Source organism: Scyliorhinus torazame, chromosome 14 (assembly GCF_047496885.1).
Source record: "Scyliorhinus torazame isolate Kashiwa2021f chromosome 14, sScyTor2.1, whole genome shotgun sequence".
NCBI classification, from domain to species: Eukaryota; Metazoa; Chordata; class Chondrichthyes; order Carcharhiniformes; family Scyliorhinidae; genus Scyliorhinus; species Scyliorhinus torazame.
This window is the reverse complement of record NC_092720.1, coordinates 170,640,328-170,667,042: the sequence shown is the minus strand read 5'-3', so window position 1 is coordinate 170,667,042 and position 26,715 is coordinate 170,640,328. Positions and strand designations below refer to the sequence as shown.

General features: G+C 44.1%; 1 protein-coding gene across 2 annotated transcripts in view; it reads right to left on the bottom strand.

Annotated features, from left to right (window-relative positions):
- LOC140390212 (class I histocompatibility antigen, F10 alpha chain-like) overlaps window positions 1-26,715 on the bottom strand; it is a 350,169-nt gene that overhangs the window by 160,683 nt on the left and 162,771 nt on the right. For both annotated transcript variants that reach the window (XM_072475181.1, XM_072475180.1), the window contains exons 3-4: window positions 20,523-20,798; window positions 20,128-20,406 (exon numbers count right to left, since the gene is read on the bottom strand). In XM_072475181.1, the coding sequence (XP_072331282.1) occupies window positions 20,128-20,406; window positions 20,523-20,798 (555 nt within the window). The remainder of the gene's footprint in view (window positions 1-20,127; window positions 20,407-20,522; window positions 20,799-26,715) is intronic.

Genomic DNA, 26,715 nt, shown 5'->3' with positions numbered 1-26,715 from the left:
GTAACACATACACACACAGACCCATGGTCACACAAATACACACAGACTGAAACACAGACACAGACTCATGTACACACAAATACACACAGACTGAAACATATACACACACAGACTCATGTGCACACAAATACACACAGACTAAACACACACACAGACTCATGTACATTCAAATACATACAGACTGAAATACATACACACACAGAGTCATGTACACACAAATACACACAGACTCATGAACACACAAATACACACAGACTTAAACACACACACACACAGACTCATGTACACACAAATACACACAGACTGAAACACACACACACACAGACTCATGTACACACAAATACACACAGACTAAAACATACACACTGACTCATGTACACACAAATACACACAGACTGAAATACATACACACAGAATCATGTACACACAAATACACACAGACTGAAACACACACACACACAGACTCATGTACACACAAATACACACAGACTGAAACACACACACAGACTCATGTACACACAAATACACACAGACTGAAACACATACTCACACAGACTCATGTACACAAAAATACACACAGACTAAAACACACACACACACAGACTCATGTACACACAAATACACACAGACTGAAACACACACACAGACTCATGTATACACAAATACACACAGACTGAAACACATTGACACACAGACTCATGTACACACAAATACACCCAGACTGAAACACAGACACACACAGACTCATGTACACACAAATACACACAGACTGAAAAACACACACACACAGACACATGTACACTCAAATACACACAGACTAAAACACACACACAGACTCATGTGCACACAAATACACACAGACTGAGACACAAACACAGAGACTCATGTGTGCACAAATACACACAGACTGAATCACATACACACACAGACTCATGTACATTCAAATACATACAGACTGAAATACATACACACACAGAGTCATGTACACACAAATACACACAGACTCATGTACACACAAATACACACAGACTGAAACACACACACACAGACTCATGTGCACACAAATACACAGACTGAGACACACACACATAGAACCATGTGCGCACAATTACACACAGACTGAAACATATATACACACAGACTCATGTACACACAAATACACACAGACTGAAACACACACACACAGACTCATGTACATTCAAATACACACAGACTGAAACACATACACACAGAGACTCATGTACGCACAAATACACACAGACTAAAACACACACACTGACTGTACTCACAAATACACACAGACTGAAATACATACACACAGAGTCATGTACACACAAATACACACAGACTGATACACACACACACACACAGACTCATGTACACACAAATACACACAGACTGAAAAGCACACACACACAGATTCATGTGCACACAAATACACACAGACTGAAACACATACACACACAGACTCATGTACACAAAAATACAGACAGACTAAACCACACACACAGACTCATGTACATTCAAATACATACAGACTGAGACACAAACACATAGACTCATTTGCGCACAAATATACACAGACTGAGACACACACACAGACTAATGTACATTCAAATACATACAGACTGAAATACATACACACACAGAGTCATGTACACACAAATACACACAGAGTCATGTGCACACAAATACACACAGACTGAAACACACACACACACAGACTCATGTACACACAAATACACACAGACTCATGTACACACAAATACACACAGACTAAAACACACACACAGACTCATGTACATTCAAATACATACAGACTGAAATACATACACACACAGAGTCATGTACACACAATTACACACAGACTCATGTAGACACAAATACACACAGACTGAAACACACACACACACAGACTCATGTACACACAAATACACACAGACTGAAACACACACACACACAGACTCATGTACACACAAATTCACACAGACTTAAACACACACACAGACTCATGTACACACAGACTGAAATACATACACAGAGAGTCATGTAAACACAAATACACACAGACTGAAACACAGACACACACATACTCATGTACACACAAATACACAAAGACTGAAACACACACACACAGACTCATGTACACACAAATACACACAGACTGAATCACACACACAGACTCATGTACATTCAAATACACACAGACTGAAACACATACACACACAGACTCATGTACACACAAATACATACAGACTGAGACACAAACACATAGACTCATGTGCGCACAAATACACACAGACTGAAACACATACACACACAGACTCATGTACACACAAATACACACAGACCAAAACACACACACAGGCTCATGTACATTCAAATACACACAGACTGAAACACATACACACACAGACTCATATACACACAAATACATACAGACTGAAACACATACACACACAGACTCATGTACACACAAATACACACAGACTAAAACACACACACTGACTCATGTAAACACAAATACACACAGACTGAAATACATACACACAGAGTCATGTACACACAAATACACACAGACTGAAAAACACACACACACAGACTCATGTACATTCAAATTCACAAAGACTAAAACACACACACAGACTCATGTACACACAGACTGAAATACATACACACAGTCATGAAAACACATATACACACAGACGGAAAGACACACACACACAGACTCATGTACACACAAATACACACAGACTGAAACACACACACACAGACTCATGTACACACAAATACACACAGACTGAAACAAACACACACACAGAGTCATGTACACACAAATACACACAGATTCATGTGCACACAAATACACACAATCTGAAACACACACACACAGACTCATGTACACACAAATACACACAGACTGAAACACACACACACAGACTCATGTACACACAAATACACACAGACTGAAACACACACACACAGACTCATGTACACACAAATACACACAGACTGAAACGCACACACTGACTCATGTACACACAAATACTCACAGACTGAAATACATACACACAGAGTCATGTACACACAAATACACACAGACTGAAACACACACACACACACAGACTCATGTGCACACAAATACACAGACTGAGACACACACACATAGAACCATGTGCGCACAATTACACACAGACTGAAACATATATACACACAGACTCATGTACACACAAATACACACAGACTGAAACACACACACACAGACTCATGTACATTCAAATACACACAGACTGAAACACATACACACAGAGACTCATGTACGCACAAATACACACAGACTAAAACACACACACTGACTGTACTCACAAATACACACAGACTGAAATACATACACACAGAGTCATGTACACACAAATACACACAGACTGATACACACACACACACACAGACTCATGTACACACAAATACACACAGACTGAAAAGCACACACACACAGATTCATGTGCACACAAATACACACAGACTGAAACACATACACACACAGACTCATGTACACAAAAATACAGACAGACTAAACCACACACACAGACTCATGTACATTCAAATACATACAGACTGAGACACAAACACATAGACTCATTTGCGCACAAATATACACAGACTAAAACACACACACAGACTCATGTACATTCAAATACATAAGACTGAAATACATACACACACAGAGTCATGTAGACACAAATACACACAGACTCATGTACACACAAATACACACAGACTGAAACACAAACAGACACAGACTCATGGACACACAAACACACACAGACTGAAACACACACACAGACTCATGTACACACAAATGCACACAGACTAAAACACACACACAGATTCATGTGCACACAAATACACACAGACTGAGACACACACATAGACACATGGGCGCACAAATACACACAGACTGAAACACATACACACACAGACTCATGTACACACAAATACACACAGACTGAAACACACACACAGACTCATGTACACACAAATACACACAGACTAAAACACACACACAGACTAATGTACATTCAAATACATACAGACTGAAATACATACACACACAGAGTCATGTACACACAAATACACACAGAGTCATGTGCACACAAATACACACAGACTGAAACACACACACACACAGACTCATGTACACACAAATACACACAGACTCATGTACACACAAATACACACAGACTAAAACACACACACAGACTCATGTACATTCAAAAACATACAGACTGAAATACATACACACACAGAGTCATGTACACACAATTACACACAGACTCATGTAGACACAAATACACACAGACTGAAACACACACACACACAGACTCATGTACACACAAATACACACAGACTGAAACACACACACACACAGACTCATGTACACACAAATTCACACAGACTTAAACACACACACAGACTCATGTACACACAGACTGAAATACATACACAGAGAGTCATGTAAACACAAATACACACAGACTGAAACACAGACACACACATACTCATGTACACACAAATACACAAAGACTGAAACACACACACACAGACTCATGTACACACAAATACACACAGACTGAATCACACACACAGACTCATGTACATTCAAATACACACAGACTGAAACACATACACACACAGACTCATATACACACAAATACATACAGACTGAGACACAAACACATAGACTCATGTGCGCGCAAATACACACAGACTGAAACACATACACACACAGACTCATGTACACACAAATACACACAGACCAAAACACACACACAGGCTCATGTACATTCAAATACACACAGACTGAAACACATACACACACAGACTCATATACACACAAATACATACAGACTGAAACACATACACACACAGACTCATGTACACACAAATACACACAGACTAAAACACACACACTGACTCATGTAAACACAAATACACACAGACTGAAATACATACACACAGAGTCATGTACACAGAAATACACACAGACTGAAAAACACACACACACAGACTCATGTACATTCAAATTCACAAAGACTAAAACACACACACAGACTCATGTACACACAGACTGAAATACATACACACAGTCATGAAAACACATATACACACAGACGGAAAGACACACACACACAGACTCATGTACACACAAATACACACAGACTGAAACACACACACACAGACTCATGTACACACAAATACACACAGACTGAAACAAACACACACACAGAGTCATGTACACACAAATACACACAGATTCATGTGCACACAAATACACACAATCTGAAACACACACACACAGACTCATGTACACACAAATACACACAGACTGAAACACACACACACAGACTCATGTACACACAAATACACACAGACTGAAACACACACACACACAGACTCATGTACACACAAATACACACAGACTGAAACGCACACACTGACTCATGTACACACAAATACTCACAGACTGAAATACATACACACAGAGTCATGTACACACAAATACACACAGACTGAAACACACACACATACACAGACTCATGTACACACAAATACACACAGACTGAAACACACGCACACAAAAACTCATGTACACACAAATACACACAGACTAAAACACAGACACAGACTCATGTACATTCAAATACATACAGACTGAGACACAAACACACAGACTCATGTACATTCAAATACACACAGACTGAAACACATACACACAGAGACTCATGTACGCACAAATACACACAGACCAAAACACACACACAGACTCATGTACATTCAAATACAGACAGCCTGAAACACATACACACACAGACTCATGTACACACAAATACACACAGACTGAAACACATACACAAACAGACTCATGTACTCACAAATACACACAGACTAAAACACACGCACTGACTCAAGTACACACAAATACACACAGACTGAAATACATACACACAGAGTCATGTACACTCAAATACACACAGACTGAAAAGTACACACACACAGAGTCATGTACACACAAATACACACAGACTGAAACACACACACACAGAACCATGTACACACAAATACACACAGACTGAAAAACACACACACACAGACTCAAGTACACAAATATACACACAGACTAAAACACACACACTGACTCATGTACACACAAATACACACAGACTAAAACACACACACAGACTCATGTACACACAAATACACACAGACTGAAACACATACACACACAGACTCATGTACACACAAATACACACAGACTAAAACACACACACTGACTCATGTAAACACAAATAAACACAGACTGAAATACATACACACAGAGTCATGTACACACAAATACACGCAGACTGAAAAGCACACACACACAGACTCATGTGCACACAAATACACACAGACTGAAACACACACACACAGACTCATGTGCACACAAATACACACAGACTGAAAAACACTCACACACAGACTCATGTACACAAAAATACACAAAGACTAAAACACACACACAGACTCATGTACATTCAAATACATACAGACTGAGACACAAACACATCGACTCATGTGCGCACAAATACACACAGACTGAAACACTTACACACACAGACTCATGTACACACAAATACACACAGACCAGAACACACACCCAGACTCATGTACATTCAAATACACACAGACTGAAACACATACACACACAGACACATTAACACACAAATACACACAGACTGAAACACACACACAGACTCATGTACACACAAATACACACAGACTAAAACACACACACAGACTCATGTGCACACAACTACACACAGACTGAGACACACACATAGACTCATGTGCGCACAAATACACACAGACTGAAACACACACACACAGACTCATGTACACACAAATACACACAGACTGAAACACACACACACAGACTCATGTACACACAAATACACACAGACTAAAACACACACACAGACTCATGCACATTCAAATACATACAGACTGAAATACATACACACACAGAGTCATGTACACACAATTACACACAGACTCATGTGCACACAAATACACACAGGTTGAAACACACACACACACACAGACTCATTTACACACAAATACACACAGACTGAAACACACACACACACAGACTCATGTAATCACAAATACACACCGACTAAAATATACACACACACTCATGTACACACAAATACACACAGACTAAAACATACACACAGACACATGCACATTCAAATACATACAGACTAAAATACATACACACACAGAGTCATGTACACATAAATACAAACAGACTCATGTGCACACAAATACACACAGACTGAAAAATATTTACACACAGACTCATGTACACAGAAATACACACAGACTGAAACACACACACACAAACTCATGTACACACAAATACACACAGACGAAAACACACACACAGACTCATGTACATTCAAATACATACAGACTGAAATACATACACACACAGAGTCATGTACACACAAATACACACAGACTCATGTACACACAAATACACACAGACTGAAACACACACACAGACTCATGTACACACAAATACACACAGACTAAAATATACACACACACTCATGTACACACAAATACACACAGACTAAAACACACACACAGACTCATGTACATTCAAATACATACAGACTGAAATACATACACACACAGAGTCATGTACACACAAATACACACAGACTCATGTGCACACAAATACACACAGACTGAAACACACACACACACAGACTCATGTACACACAAATACACACAGACTGAAACAAACACACTCACAGACTCATGTACACACATATACACACAGACTGAAAGACATACACACACAGACTCATGTACACACAAATACACACAGACTAAAACACACACACTGACTCATGTACACACAAATACTCACAGCCTGAAATACATACACACAGAGTCATGTACACACAAATACACACAGACCGAAACACACACACACACAGACTCATGTACACACAAATACACACAGACTGAAACACACGCACACACAAACTCATGTACACACAAATACACACAGACTGAAACACACACACACACAGACTCATGTATACACAAATACACACAGACTGAAACACACGCATACACAGACTCATATACACACAAATACACACAGACTGAAACACACACACACAGACTCATGTACACACAAATACACAGAGACTGAAACACATACACACACAGACTCATGTACTCATAAATACACACAGACTGAAACACACACACGAACTCATGTACACACAAATACACACAGACTGAAATACATACACACAGAGTCATGTACACACAAATACACACAGACTGAAAAACACACACACAGACTCATGTACACACAAATACACACAGACTAAAATATACACACACCCTCATGTACACACAAATACACACAGACTAAAACACACAGACAGACTCATGGAAATTCAAATACATACAGACTGAAATACATACACACACAGAGTCATGTACACACAAATACACACAGACTCATGTCCACACAAATACACAGAGACTGTAACACATACACACACAGACCCATGGTCACACAAATACACACAGACTGAAACACAGACACAGACTCATGTACACACAAATACACACAGACTGAAACATATACACACACAGACTCATGTGCACACAAATACACACAGACTAAACACACACACAGACTCATGTACATTCAAATACATACAGACTGAAATAAATACACACACAGAGTCATGTACACACAAATACACACAGACTCATGAACACACAAATACACACAGACTGAAACACACACACACACAGACTCATGTACACACAAATACACACAGACTGAAACACACACACACACAGACTCATGTACACACAAATACACACAGACTGAAACACATACACACACAGACTCATGTACACACAAATACACACAGACTAAAACATACACACTGACTCATGTACACACAAATACACACAGACTGAAATACATACACACAGAATCAAGTACACACAAATACACACAGACTGAAACACACACACACACAGACTCATGTACACACAAGTACACACAGACTGAAACACACACACAGACTCATGTACACACAAATACACACAGACTGAAACACATACTCACACAGACTCATGTACACAAAAATACACACAGACTAAAACACACACACACAGACTCATGTACACACAAATACACACAGACTGAAACACACACACAGACTCATGTATACACAAATACACACAGACTGAAACACATTGACACACAGACTCATGTACACACAAATACACCCAGACTGAAACACATACACACACAGACTCATGTACACACAAATACACACAGACTGAAAAACACACACACACAGACACATGTACACTCAAATACACACAGACTAAAACACACACACAGACTCATGTGCACACAAATACACACAGACTGAGACACAAACACAGAGACTCATGTGTGCACAAATACACACAGACTGAATCACATACACACACAGACTCATGTACATTCAAATACATACAGACTGAAATACATACACACACAGAGTCATGTACACACAAATACACACAGACTCATGTACACACAAATACACACAGACTGAAACACACACACACAGACTCATGTGCACACAAATACACAGACTGAGACACACACACATAGAACCATGTGCGCACAATTACACACAGACTGAAACATATATACACACAGACTCATGTACACACAAATACACACAGACTGAAACACACACACACAGACTCATGTACATTCAAATACACACAGACTGAAACACATACACACAGAGACTCATGTACGCACAAATACACACAGACTAAAACACACACTGACTGTACTCACAAATACACACAGACTGAAATACATACACACAGAGTCATGTACACACAAATACACACAGACTGATACACACACACACACACAGACTCATGTACACACAAATACACACAGACTGAACAGCACACACACACAGATTCATGTGCACACAAATACACACAGACTGAAACACATACACACACAGACTCATGTACACAAAAATACAGACAGACTAAACCACACACACAGACTCATGTACATTCAAATACATACAGACTGAGACACAAACACATAGACTCATTTGCGCACAAATATACACAGACTAAAACACACACACAGACTCATGTACATTGAAATACATAAGACTGAAATACATACACACACAGAGTCATGTAGACACAAATACACACAGACTCATGTACACACAAATACACACAGACTGAAACACAAACAGACACAGACTCATGGACACACAAATACACACAGACTGAAACACACACACAGACTCATGTACACACAAATGCACACAGACTAAAACACACACACAGATTCATGTGCACACCAATACACACAGACTGAGACACACACATAGACACATGGGCGCACAAATACACACAGACTGAAACACATACACACACAGACTCATGTACACACAAATACACACAGACTGAAACACACACACAGACTCATGTACACACAAATACACACAGACTAAAACACACACACAGACTAATGTACATTCAAATACATACAGACTGAAATACATGCACACACAGAGTCATGTACACACAAATACACACAGAGTCATGTGCACACAAATACACACAGACTGAAACACACACACACACAGACTCATGTACACACAAATACACACAGACTCATGTACACACAAATACACACAGACTAAAACACACACACAGACTCATGTACATTCAAATACATACAGACTGAAATACATACACACACAGAGTCATGTACACACAATTACACACAGACTCATGTAGACACAAATACACACAGACTGAAACACACACACACACAGACTCATGTACACACAAATACACACAGACTGAAACACACACACAGACTCATGTACACACAAATTCACACAGACTTAAACACACACACAGACTCATGTACACACAGACTGAAATACATACACAGAGAGTCATGTAAACACAAATACACACAGACTGAAACACAGACACACACATACTCATGTACACACAAATACACAAAGACTGAAACACACACACACAGACTCATGTACACACAAATACACACAGACTGAATCACACACACAGACTCATGTACACACAAATACACACAGACTGAAACACATACACACACAGACTCATGTACACACAAATACACACAGACTGAAACACATACTCACACAGACTCATTTACACACAAATACACACAGACTGAAATACACACACACACAGACTTATGTACACACAAATACACACAGACTAAAACACACACACAGACTCATGTGCACACAAATACACACAGACTGAGACACAAACACATAGACTCATGGGCGCACAAATACACACAGACTGAAACACATACACACACAGACTCATGTACATTCAAATACATACAGACTGAAATACATACACACACAGAGTCATGTACACACAAATACACACAGACTCATGTACACACAAATACACACAGACTGAAACATATATACACACAGACTCGTGTACACACAAATACACACAGACTGAAACACACACACACAAACTCATGTACTCACAAATCCACACAGACTAAAACACACACACAGACTCATGTACATTCAAATACATACAGACTGAAATACATACACACACAGAGTCATCTACACACAAATACACACAGACTCATGTGCACACAAATAAACACAGACTGAAACACACACACACACAGACTCATGTACACACAAATACACACAGACTAAAACACACACACAGAATCATGTACACACAAATACACACAGACTAAAACACACACACAGACTCATGTACATTCAAATACATACAGACTGAATTACATACACACACAAAGGCATGTACACACAAATACACACAGACTCATGTACACACAAATACACACAGACTGAAACACACACACAGACTCATGTACACACAAATACACACAGACTGATACACACACACACACAGACTCATGTACACACAAATTCACACAGACTTAAACACACTCACAGACTCATGTACACACAGACTGAAATACATACACACAGAGTCATTTAAACACAAATACACACAGACTGAAGCACATACACACACAGACTCATGTACACACAAATACACACAGACTGAAACACACACACACACAGACTCATGTACACACAGATACACACAGACTGAAACACACACACAGACTCATGTAAACACAAATACACACAGACTGAAACACATACACACACAGACTCATGTACACACAAATACACACAGACTGAAACACATCCTCACACAGACTCATGTGCACAAAAATACACACAGACTGAAAAACACACACACACAGACTTATGTACACACAAATACACACAGACTAAAACACACACACAGACTCATGTGCACACAAATACACACAGACTGAGACACAAACAGATAGACTCATGTGCGCACAAATACAAACAGACTGAAACACATACACACACAGAGTCATGTACACAAAAATACACACAGACTCATGTACACACAAATACACACAGGCTGAAACATATATACACACAGACTCATGTACACACAAATACACACAGACTGAAACACACACACACAAACTCATGTACTCACAAATACACACAGACTAAAACACACACACAGACTCATGTACATTCAAATACATACCGACTGAAATACATACACACACAGAGTCATGCACACACAAATACACACAGACTCATGTACACACAAATACACACAGACTGAAACACACACACAGACTCATGTGCACACAAATACACACAGACTGAAACACAGGCACACACAGACTCATGTACACACAAATACACACAGACTAAAACACACACACAGAGTCATGTACACACAAATACACAGAGACTGAAACACACACACACACACAGACTCATGTACACACAAATACACACAGACTGAAACACATTGACACACAGACTCATGTACACACAGATACACACAGACTGAAACACATACACACACAGACTCATGTACACACAAATACACACAGACTAAAACACACACACAGACTCATGTACATTCAAATACACACAGACTGAAATACATACACACACAGAGTCACGTACACACATATGCACACAGACTCATGTACACACAAATACACACAGACTGTAACACATACACACACAGACCCATGGTCACACAAATACACACAGACTGAAACACAGACACATACTCATGTACACACAAATACACAAAGACTGAAACACACACACACAGACTCATGTACACACAAATACACACAGACTGAATCACACACACAGACTCATGTACACACAAATACACACAGACTGAAACACATACACACACAGACTCATGTACACACAAATACACACAGACTGAAACACATACTCACACAGACTCATTTACACACAAATACACACAGACTGAAATACACACACAGACTCATGTGCACACAAATACACACAGACTGAGACACAAACACATAGACTCATGGGCGCACAAATACACACAGACTGAAACACATACACACACAGACTCATGTACATTCAAATACATACAGACTGAAATACATACACACACAGAGTCATGTACACACAAATACACACAGACTCATGTACACACAAATACACACAGACTGAAACATATATACACACAGACTCGTGTACACACAAATACACACAGACTGAAACACACACACACAAACTCATGTACTCACAAATCCACACAGACTAAAACACACACACAGACTCATGTACATTCAAATACATACAGACTGAAATACATACACACACAGAGTCATCTACACACAAATACACACAGACTCATGTGCACACAAATAAACACAGACTGAAACACACACACACACAGACTCATGTACACACAAATACACACAGACTAAAACACACACACAGAATCATGTACACACAAATACACACAGACTAAAACACACACACAGACTCATGTACATTCAAATACATACAGACTGAATTACATACACACACAAAGGCATGTACACACAAATACACACAGACTCATGTACACACAAATACAAACAGACTGAAACACACACACAGACTCATGTACACACAAATACACACAGACTGATACACACACACACACAGACTCATGTACACACAAATTCACACAGACTTAAACACACTCACAGACTCATGTACACACAGACTGAAATACATACACACAGAGTCATTTAAACACAAATACACACAGACTGAAGCACATACACACACAGACTCACGTACACACAAATACACACAGACTGAAACACACACACACACAGACTCATGTACACACAGATACACACAGACTGAAACACACACACAGACTCATGTAAACACAAATACACACAGACTGAAACACATACACACACAGACTCATGTACACACAAATACACACAGACTGAAACACATACTCACACAGACTCATGTGCACAAAAATACACACAGACTGAAAAACACACACACACAGACTTATGTACACACAAATACACACAGACTAAAACACACACACAGACTCATGTGCACACAAATACACACAGACTGAGACACAAACAGATAGACTCATGTGCGCACAAATACACACAGACTGAAACACATACACACACAGAGTCATGTACACACAAATACACACAGACTCATGTACACACAAATACACACAGGCTGAAACATATATCCACACAGACTCATGTACACACAAATACACACAGACTGAAACACACACACACAAACTCATGTACTCACAAATACACACAGACTAAAACACACACACAGACTCATGTACATTCAAATACATACCGACTGAAATACATACACACACAGAGTCATGCACACACAAATACACACAGACTCATGTACACACAAATACACACAGACTGAAACACACACACAGACTCATGTGCACACAAATACACACAGACTGAAACACAGGCACACACAGACTCATGTACACACAAATACACACAGACTAAAACACACACACAGAGTCATGTACACACAAATACACAGAGACTGAAACACACACACACACACAGACTCATGTACACACAAATACACACAGACTGAAACACATTGACACACAGACTCATGTACACACAGATACACACAGACTGAAACACATACACACACAGACTCATGTACACACAAATACACACAGACTAAAACACACACACAGACTCATGTACATTCAAATACACACAGACTGAAATACATACACACACAGAGTCACGTACACACATATACACACAGACTCATGTACACACAAATACACACAGACTGTAACACATACACACACAGACCCATGGTCACACAAATACACACAGACTGAAACACAGACACAGACTCATGTACACACAAATACGCACAGACTGAAACACATACACACACAGACTCATGTACACACAAATACACACAGACCAAAACACACACACAGACTCATGTACGTTCAAATACACACAGACTGAAACACATACACACACTGACTCATGTACACTCAAATACACACAGACTGAAACACATACTAGCACAGACACATGTACACAAAAATACACACAGACTAAAACACACACACAGACTCATGTACATTCAAATACATACAGACTGAAACACATACACACACAGACACATGTACACAAAAATACACACATACTAAAACACACACACAGACTCATGTACATTCAAATACATACAGACTGAGACACAAACACATAGACTCATGTGCGCACAAATACACACAGACTGAAACACATGCACACACAGACTCATGTACACACAAATACACACAGACCAAAACACACACACAGACTCATGTACATTCAAATACACACAGACTGAAACAGATACACACACAGACTCATGTACACACAAATACACACAGACTAAAACACACACACAGACTCATGTACATTCAAATACATACAGACTGAAATACATACACACACAGAGTCATGTACACACAAATACGCACAGACTCATGCACACACAAATACACACAGACTGAAACACAAACAGACACAGACTCATCGACACACAAATACACACAGACAGAAACACACACACAGACTCATGCACACACTAATACACACATACTGAAACACACACACACACTGACTCATGTACACACAAATACACACAGACTGAAATACATACACACAGAGTCATGTACACACAAATACACACAGACTGAAACACACACACACACACATGCTCATGTACACACAAATACACACAGACTGAAACACACGCACACACTGACTCATGTACACACAAATACACACAGACTAAAACACACATACAGACTCATGTACAATCAAATACATACAGACTGAAATACATACACACACAGAGTCATGTACACACAAATACACACAGACTCATGTACACACAAATATACACAGACTGAAACACAAACAGACTCAGACTCATGGACACACAAATACACACAGACTGAAACACACACACAGACTCATGTACACACAGATTAAAACACACATACAGACTCATGTGCGCACAAATACACACAGACTGAAACACACACACACACAGACTCATGTACACAAAAATACACACAGACTGATGCACATACACACACAGACTCATGTACACACAAATACACACAGGCTGAAATACATACACACAGAGTCATGTACACACAAATACACACAGACTGAAACACACACACAGACAGACTCATGTACACACAAATACACACAGACTGAAACACACGCATACACAGACTCATATACACACAAATACACACAGACTGAAACACATACACACACAGACTCATGTACACACAAATACACACAGACTAAAACACACAGACAGACTCATGTACATTCAAATACATACAGACTGAAATACATACACACACAGAGTCATGTACACACAAATACACACAGACTCATGTCCACACCAATACACAGAGACTGTAACACATACACACACTGACCCATGGTCACACAAATACACACAGACTGAAACACAGACACAGACTCATGTACACACAAATACACACAGACTGAAACATATACACACACAGACTCATGTGCACACAAATACACACAGACTAAAACACATACACAGACTAATGTACATTCAAATACATACAGACTGAAATACATACACACACAGAGTCATGTACACACAAATACACACAGACTCATGTACACACAAATACACACAGACTGAAACACACACACACACAGACTCATGTACACACAAATACACACAGACTGAAACACACACACACACAGACTCATGTACACACAAATACACACAGACTGAAACACATACACACACAGACTCATGTACACACAAATACACACAGACTAAAACACTCACACTGACTCATGTACACACAAATACACACAGACTGAAATACATACACACAGAATCATGTACACACAAATACACACAGACTGAAACACACACACACACAGACTCATGTACACACAAATACACAGAGACCAAAACATACACACAGAGTCATGTACATTCAAATACACACAGACTGAAACACATACACACACAGACTCATGTACACACAAATACACACAGACTAAAACACACACACTGACTCATGTACACACAAATACACACAGACTGAAATATATACACACAGAGTCATGTACACACAAATACACACAGACTGAAACACACACAGACTCATGTACACACAAATACACACAGACTGAAACACACACACTCACAGACTCATGTACACACAAATACACACAGACTGAAACACATACTCACACAGACTCATGTACACAAAAATACACACAGACTAAAACACACACACAGACTCATGTACATTCAAATACATACAGACTGACACACAGACACAAAGACTCATGTGTGCACAAATACACACAGACTGAAACACATACACACACAGACTAATGTACACACAAATACACACAGACGAAAACACACACACAGACTCATGTACATTCAAATACACACAGACTGAAACACATATACACACAGACTCATGTACACACAAATACACACAGACTAAAACACACACACTGACTCATGTACACACAAATACACACACACTGAAATATATACACACAGAGTCATGTACACACAAATACACACAGACTGAAACACACACACACACAGACTCATGTACACACAAATACACACAGGCTGAAACACACACACACACACAGACTTATGTACACAAAAATACACACATACTAAAACGCACACACAGATTCATGTACATTCAAATACATACAGACTGAGACACAAACACATAGACTCATGAGCGCACAAATACACACAGACTGAAACACATACACACACAGACTCATGTACACACAAATACACACAGATCAAAACACACACATTGACTCATGTACATTCAAATACACACAGACTGAAAGAGATACACACACAGACTCATGTACACACAAATACACACAGACTAAAACACACACAGAGACTCATGTACATTCAAATACATACAGACTGAAATACATACACACACAGAGTCATGTACACACAAACACACACAGACTCATGCACACACAAATACACACAGACTGAAACACAAACAGACACAGACTCATCGACACACAAATACACACAGACTGATACACACACACAGACGCATGTACACACAAATACACAAAGACTAAAACACACTCACAGACTCATGTGCACACAAATACACACAGACTAACACACACACATAGACTCATGTGCGCACAAGTACACACAGATTGAAACACATACACATGTACACACAAATACACACAGACTGAAACACATACACACAGACTCATGTACACACAAATACACACAGGCTGAAACACACACACACACAGACTTATGTACACAAAAATACACACATACTAAAACGCACACACAGATTCATGTACATTCAAATACATACAGACTGAGACACAAACACATAGACTCATGAGCGCACAAATACACACAGACTGAAACACATACACACACAGACTCATGTACACACAAATACACACAGATCAAAACACACACATTGACTCATGTACATTCAAATACACACAGACTGAAAGAGATACACACACAGACTCATGTACACACAAATACACACAGACTAAAACACACACAGAGACTCATGTACATTCAAATACATACAGACTGAAATACATACACACACAGAGTCATGTACACACAAACACACACAGACTCATGCACACACAAATACACACAGACTGAAACACAAACAGACACAGACTCATCGACACACAAATACACACAGACTGATACACACACACAGACGCATGTACACACAAATACACAAAGACTAAAACACACTCACAGACTCATGTGCACACAAATACACACAGACTAACACACACACATAGACTCATGTGCGCACAAGTACACACAGATTGAAACACATACACATGTACACACAAATACACACAGACTGAAACACATACACACAGACTCATGTACACACAAATACACACAGACTGAAATACATACACACGCAGAGTCATGTACACACATATACACACAGACTCATGTGCACACAAATACACACAGGCTGAAACACACACACACACAGACTCATGTACACACAAATAAACACAGACTGAAACATACACACACACAGACTCATGTACACACAAATACACACAGACTAAAACACACACACAGACTCATGTACATTCAAATACATACAGACTGAAATACATACACACACAGAGTCATGTACACACAAATACACACAGACTTATGTACACACAAATACACACAGACTGAAACACACACACACACAGACTCATGTACACACAAATACACAGAAACTGAAACACAGACACAGACTCATGTACACACAAATACACACAGACTAAAACAGTCACACAGACTCATGTGCACACAAATACACACAAACTGAAACACATACACACACAGACTCATGTACACACAAATACACACAGACTGAAACACACACACACACACACATATATCCAGTCCAGTTCCTTACCCCACTGATGGAGCTTGGGCTCTGCCAGGCTGCTGTGTTGAATTTGACAGGAGTATTGATCCTCATCCCCAGCATTTATTTCAATCTCTTTCTGGATCTGATGGCTCCCATCGTGGTTCGGTCGAACCCCCGAGGATAGTGTCTCAGACATTACCTCTCCATTCGTTAGCCAGGTCACCTCGATGTCTACAGGATAAAACCCAGTGACCAGGCAGGAGAGAGTGAGCGGCTTGTACTGACTATTGGGCTCACTTCTGGAGATGAAGACTTCAGGCTGAACTGTAATGGGAAAGGGTGAAAACACAAACAATAGACAGACACTGAATGGAATGGGAGAACAGTTTGATAGATCAGTGAAGTTAGATCAGAACATGGATCAAAACTGAAATCAATACCTTTCTGTCGAAAATAATCCTTTCCAGCTTCTAAATATCTGTTTAAATGCTGAACATATACTTCCTGCAAATATGTTTCCCAGTAGCTGTTCCAGGATTGATCCGAATCCCATTTCTCTTTAGTCTTCACTGCGATGTGATTGTATGCGACCCATCTCATTCTGTCTGGTTCTAAACTAATATAGTCCTTTCCATCAAATCCAAACCTCATCGACCTCCTAACGGAGCCGTCTTCAGTGACCTCGACAGACCGAATCCATTGAAGAATGTGAATTCCTGTCAGAGACAACATAATCGATAATCATTCTTAATGGAAAATTAAAGCAGAAATGGGGCAATAGGGTCACGAATCAAACAGATATAGAGAATTTCAGGCTACAAGTCAGTACTGGGAGGCGGCTTGAGTGCAGTGTCCCAGGGGTCAGTGCAAGGAGATGGACTGAGTGCAGTGAGCCAGGGGTCAGTGCTGGGAGATGGACTGAGTGCAGTGTCCCAGGGGTCAGTGCTGGGAGATGGACTGAGTGCAGTGAGCCAGGGGTCAGTGCTGGGAGATGGACTGAGTGCAGTGTCCCAGGGGTCAGTGCTGGGAGATAAACGGAGTGCAGTGTCCCAGGGGTCAGTGCTGGGAGATGGACTGAGTGCAGTGAGCCAGGGGTCAGTGCTGGGAGATGGACGGAGTGCAGTGTCCCAGGGGTCAGTGCTGGGGGATGGACTGAGTGCAGTGTCCCAGGGGTCAGTGCTGGGAGATGGACTGAGTGCAGTGAGCCAGGGGTCAGTGCTGGGAGATGGACTGAGTGCAGTGAGCCAGGGGTCAGTGCTGGGAGATGGACTGAGTGCAGTGTCCCAGGGGTCAGTGATGGGAGATGGACTGAGTGCAGTGAGCCAGAGGTCAGTGCTGGGAGATGGACTGAGTGCAGTGAGCCAGGGGTCAGTGCTGGGGGATGGACTGAGTGCAGTGAGCCAGGGCTCAGGGCTGGGAGATGGACTGAGTGCAGTGAGCCAGGGGTCAGTGCTGGGAGATGGACTGAGTGCCGTGTCCCAGGGGTCAGTGATGGGAGATGGACTGAGTGCAGTGAGCCAGAGGTCAGTGCTGGGGGATGGACTTAGTGCAGTATCCCAGGGGTCAGTGCTGGGAGATGGACTGAGTGCAGTGTCCCAGGGGTCAGTGCTGGGAGATAAACGGAGTGCAGTGTCCCAGGGGTCAGTGCTGGGAGATGGACTGAGTGCAGTGAGCCAGGGGTCAGTGCTGGGAGATGGACTGAGTGCAGTGTCCCAGGGGTCAGTGCTGGGAGATAAACGGAGTGCATTTTCTCAAGGGTCAGTGCTGGGAGATGGACTGAGTGCAGTGAGCCAGGGGTCAGTGCTGGGAGATGGACGGAGTGCAGTGTCCCAGGGATCAGTGCTGGGAGATGGACTGAGTGCAGTGAGCCAGGGGTCAGTGCTGGGAGATGGACTGAGTGCAGTGAGCCAGGGGTCAGTGCTGGGAGATGGACTGAGTGCAGTGTCCCAGGGGTCAGTGCTCGGGGATGGACTGAGTGTAGTGTCCCAGGGGTCAGTACTGGGCGATGGACTGAGTGCAGTGTCCCAGGGGTCAGTGCTGGGAGATGGACTGAGTGCAGTGAGCCAGAGGTCAGTGCTGGGGGATGGACTGAGTGCAGTGTCCCAGGGGTCAGTGCTGGCAGATAAACGGAGTGCAGTGTCCCAGGGGTCAGTGCTGGGAGATGGACTGAGTGCAGTGTCCCAGGGGTCAGTGCTGGGAGATGGACTGAGTGCAGTGAGCCAGGGGTCAGTGCTGGGAGATGGACGGAGTGCAGTGTCCCAGGGGTCAGTACTGGGAGATGGACTGAGTGCAGTGAGCCAGGGGTCAGTGATGGGAGATGGACTGAGTGCAGTGAGCCAGGGGTCAGTGCTGGGAGATGGACTGAGTGCAGTGTCCCAGGGGTCAGTGCTGGGAGATGGACTGAGTGCAGTGAGCCAGGGGTCAGTGCTCGGGGATGGACTGAGTGCAGTGTCCCAGGGGTCAGTGCTGGGAGATGGATTGAGTGCAGTGTCCCAGGGGTCAGTGCTGGGAGATGGACTGAGTGCAGTGAGCCAGGGGTCAGTGCTGGGAGATGGACTGAGTGCAGTGTCCCAGGTGTCAGTGCTCAGGGATGGACAGAGTGCAGTGAAAAGGGGGTCAGTGCTGGGAGATAGACAGAGTGCAGTGTCCCAGGGGTCAGTGCTGGGAGATGGACTGAGTGCAGTGTCCCAGGGGTCAGTGCTGGGAGATGGACTGAGTGCAGTGTCCCAGGGGTCAGTGCTGGGGGATGGACTGAGTGCAGTGTCCCAGGGGTCAGTGCTGGGAGATGGACTGAGTGCAGTGTCCCAAGGGTCAGTGCTGGGAGATGGACTGAGTGCAGTGTCCCAGGGGTCAGTGCTGGGAGATGGACTGAGTGCAGTGTCCCAGGGGTCAGTGCTCGGGGATGGACTGAGTGTAGTGTCCCAGGGGTCAGTACTGGGCGATGGACTGAGTGCAGTGTCCCAGGGGTCAGTGCTGGGAGATGGACTGAGTGCAGTGAGCCAGAGGTCAGTGCTGGGGGATGGACTGAGTGCAGTGTCCCAGGGGTCAGTGCTGGCAGATAAACGGAGTGCAGTGTCCCAGGGGTCAGTGCTGGGAGATGGACTGAGTGCAGTGTCCCAGGGGTCAGTGCTGGGAGATGGACTGAGTGCAGTGAGCCAGGGGTCAGTGCTGGGAGATGGACGGAGTGCAGTGTCCCAGGGGTCAGTACTGGGAGATGGACTGAGTGCAGTGAGCCAGGGGTCAGTGATGGGAGATGGACTGAGTGCAGTGAGCCAGGGGTCAGTGCTGGGAGATGGACTGAGTGCAGTGTCCCAGGGGTCAGTGCTGGGAGATGGACTGAGTGCAGTGAGCCAGGGGTCAGTGCTCGGGGATGGACTGAGTGCAGTGTCCCAGGGGTCAGTGCTGGGAGATGGATTGAGTGCAGTGTCCCAGGGGTCAGTGCTGGGAGATGGACTGAGTGCAGTGAGCCAGGGGTCAGTGCTGGGAGATGGACTGAGTGCAGTGTCCCAGGTGTCAGTGCTCAGGGATGGACAGAGTGCAGTGAAAAGGGGGTCAGTGCTGGGAGATAGACAGAGTGCAGTGTCCCAGGGGTCAGTGCTGGGAGATGGACTGAGTGCAGTGTCCCAGGGGTCAGTGCTGGGAGATGGACTGAGTGCAGTGTCCCAGGGGTCAGTGCTGGGGGATGGACTGAGTGCAGTGTCCCAGGGGTCAGTGCTGGGAGATGGACTGAGTGCAGTGTCCCAAGGGTCAGTGCTGGGAGATGGACTGAGTGCAGTGTCCCAGGGGTCAGTGCTGGGAGATGGACTGAGTGCAGTGAGCCAGGGGTCAGTGCTGGGAGATGGACTGAGTGCAGTGTCCCAGGGGTCAGTGCTGGGAGAGGGACTGAGTGCAGTGTCCCAGGGGTCAGTGCTGGGAGATGGACTGAGTGCAGTGAGCCAGCGGTCAGTGCTGGGAGATGGACTGAGTGCAGTGAGCCAGCGGTCAGTGCTGGGAGATGGACTGAGTGCAGTGAGCCAGGGGTCAGTGCTGGGAGATGGACTGAGTGCAGTGAGCCAGGGGTCAGTGCTGGGAGATGGACTGAGTGCAGTGTCCCAGGGGACAGTGCTGGGAGATGGACTGAGTGCAGTGAGTCAGGGGTCAGTGGTGGGAGATGGACTGAGTGCAGTGAGCCAGGGTCAGTGCTGGGAGATGGACTGAGTGCCGTGTCCCAGGGGGTCAGTGCTGGGAGAGGGACTGAGTGCAGTGTCCCAGGGGTCAGTGCTGGGAGATGGACTGAGTGCAGTGAGCCAGGGGTCAGTGCTGGGAGATGGACTGAGTGCCGTGTCCCAGGGGGTCAGTGCTGGGAGAGGGACTGAGTGCAGTGTCCCAGGGGTCAGTGCTGGGAGATGGACTGAGTGCAGTGAGCCAGCGGTCAGTGCTGGGAGATGGACTGAGTGCAGTGAGCCAGCGGTCAGTGCTGGGAGATGGACTGAGTGCAGTGAGCCAGGGGTCAGTGCTGGGAGATGGACTGAGTGCAGTGAGCCAGGGGTCAGTGCTGGGAGATGGACTGAGTGCAGTGTCCCAGGGGACAGTGCTGGGAGATGGACTGAGTGCAGTGAGCCAGGGGTCAGTGCTGTGAGATGGACTGAGTGCCGTGTCCCAGGGGGTCAGTGCTGGGAGATGGACTGAGTGCAGTGAGCCAGGGGTCAGTGCGGGGAGATGGACTGAGTGCCGTGTCCCAGGGGTCAGTGATGGGAGATGGACTGAGTGCAGTGAGCCAGAGGTCAGTGCTGGGGGATGGACTGAGTGCAGTGTCCCAGGGGTCAGTGCTGGGAGATGGACTGAGTGCAGTGTCCCAGGGGTCAGTGCTGGGAGATGGACTGAGTGCAGTGAGCCAGGGGTCAGTGCTGGGGGATGGACTGAGTGCAGTGTCCCAGGGGTCAGTGCTGGGAGATAAACGGAGTGCAGTGTCCCAGGGGTCAGTGCTGGGAGATGGACTGAGTGCAGTGTCCTGTGGTCAGTGCTGGGAGATGGACTGAGTGCAGTGAGCCAGGGGTCAGTGCTGGGAGATGGACGGAGTGCAGTGAGCCAGGGGTCAGTGCTGGGAGATGGACTGAGTGCAGTGTCCCAGGGGTCAGTGCTGGGAGATGGGCTGAGTGCAGTGTCCCAGGGGTCAGTACTGGGCGATGGACTGAGTGCAGTGTCCCAGGGGTCAGTGCTGGGAGATGGACTGAGTGCAGTGAGCCAGAGGTCAGTGCTGGGGGATGGACTGAGTGCAGTGAGCCAGGGGTCAGTGATGGGAGATGGACTGAGTGCAGTGAGCCAGGGGTCAGTGCTGGGAGATGGACTGAGTGCAGTGTCCCAGGGGTCATTGCTGGGAGATGGACTGAGTGCAGTGAGCCAGGGGTCAGTGCTCGGGGATGGACTGAGTGCAGTGTCCCAGGGGTCAGTGCTGGGAGATGGATTGAGTGCAGTGTCCCAGGGGTCAGTGCTGGGAGATGGACTGAGTGCAGTGAGCCAGGGGTCAGTGCTGGGAGATGGACTGAGTGCAGTGTCCCAGGTGTCAGTGCTCAGGGATGGACAGAGTGCAGTGAAAAGGGGGTCAGTGCTGGGAGATAGACAGAGTGCAGTGTCCCAGGGGTCAGTGCTGGGAGATGGACTGAGTGCAGTGTCCCAGGGGTCAGTGCTGGGAGATGGACTGAGTGCAGTGTCCCAGTGGTCAGTGGTGGGGGATGGTCTGAGTGCAGTGTCCCAGGGGTCAGTGCTGGGAGATGGACTGAGTGCAGTGTCCCAGGGGTCAGTGCTGGGGGATGGACTGAGTGCAGTGTCCCAGGGGTCAGTGCTGGGAGATGGACTGAGTGCAGTGTCCCAGGGGTCAGTGCTGGGAGATGGACTGAGTGCAGTGTCCCAGGGGTCAGTGCTGGGGGATGGACTGAGTGCAGTGTCCCAGGGGTCAGTGCTGGGAGATGGACTGAGTGCAGTGTCCCAGGGGTCAGTGCTGGGAGATGGACTGAGTGCAGTAAGCCAGGGGTCAGTGCTGGGAGATGGACTGAGTGCAGTGAGACAGGGGTCAGTGCTGGGAGATGGACTGAGTGCAGTGTCCCAAGGGTCAGTGCTGGGAGATGGACTGAGTGCAGTGTCCCAGGGGTCAGTGCTGGGAGATGGACTGAGTGCAGTGAGCCAGGGGTCAGTGCTGGGAGATGGACTGAGTGCAGTGTCCCAGGGGTCAGTGCTGGGAGATGGACTGAGTGCAGTGAGACAGGGGTCAATGCTGGGAGATAGACTGAGTGCAGTGAGCCAGGGGTCAGTGCTGGGAGATGGACTGAGTGCAGTGAGCCAGGGGTCAATGCTGGGAGATGGACTGAGTGCAGTGTCCCAAGGGTCAGTGCTGGGAGATGGACTGAGTGCAGTGTCCCAGGGGTCAATGCTGGGAGATGGACTGAGTGCAGTGTCCCAAGGGTCAGTGCTGGGAGATGGACTGAGTGCAGTGTCCCAGGGGTCAGTGCTGGGAGATGGACTGAGTGCAGTGTCCCAGGGTCAGTTCTGTGAGATGGACTGAATGCAGTGTCCCAGGGGTCAGTGCTGGGAGATGGACTGAGTGCAGTGTCCCAGGGGTCAGTGCTGGGGGACAGACTGAGTGCAGTGAGCCAGGGG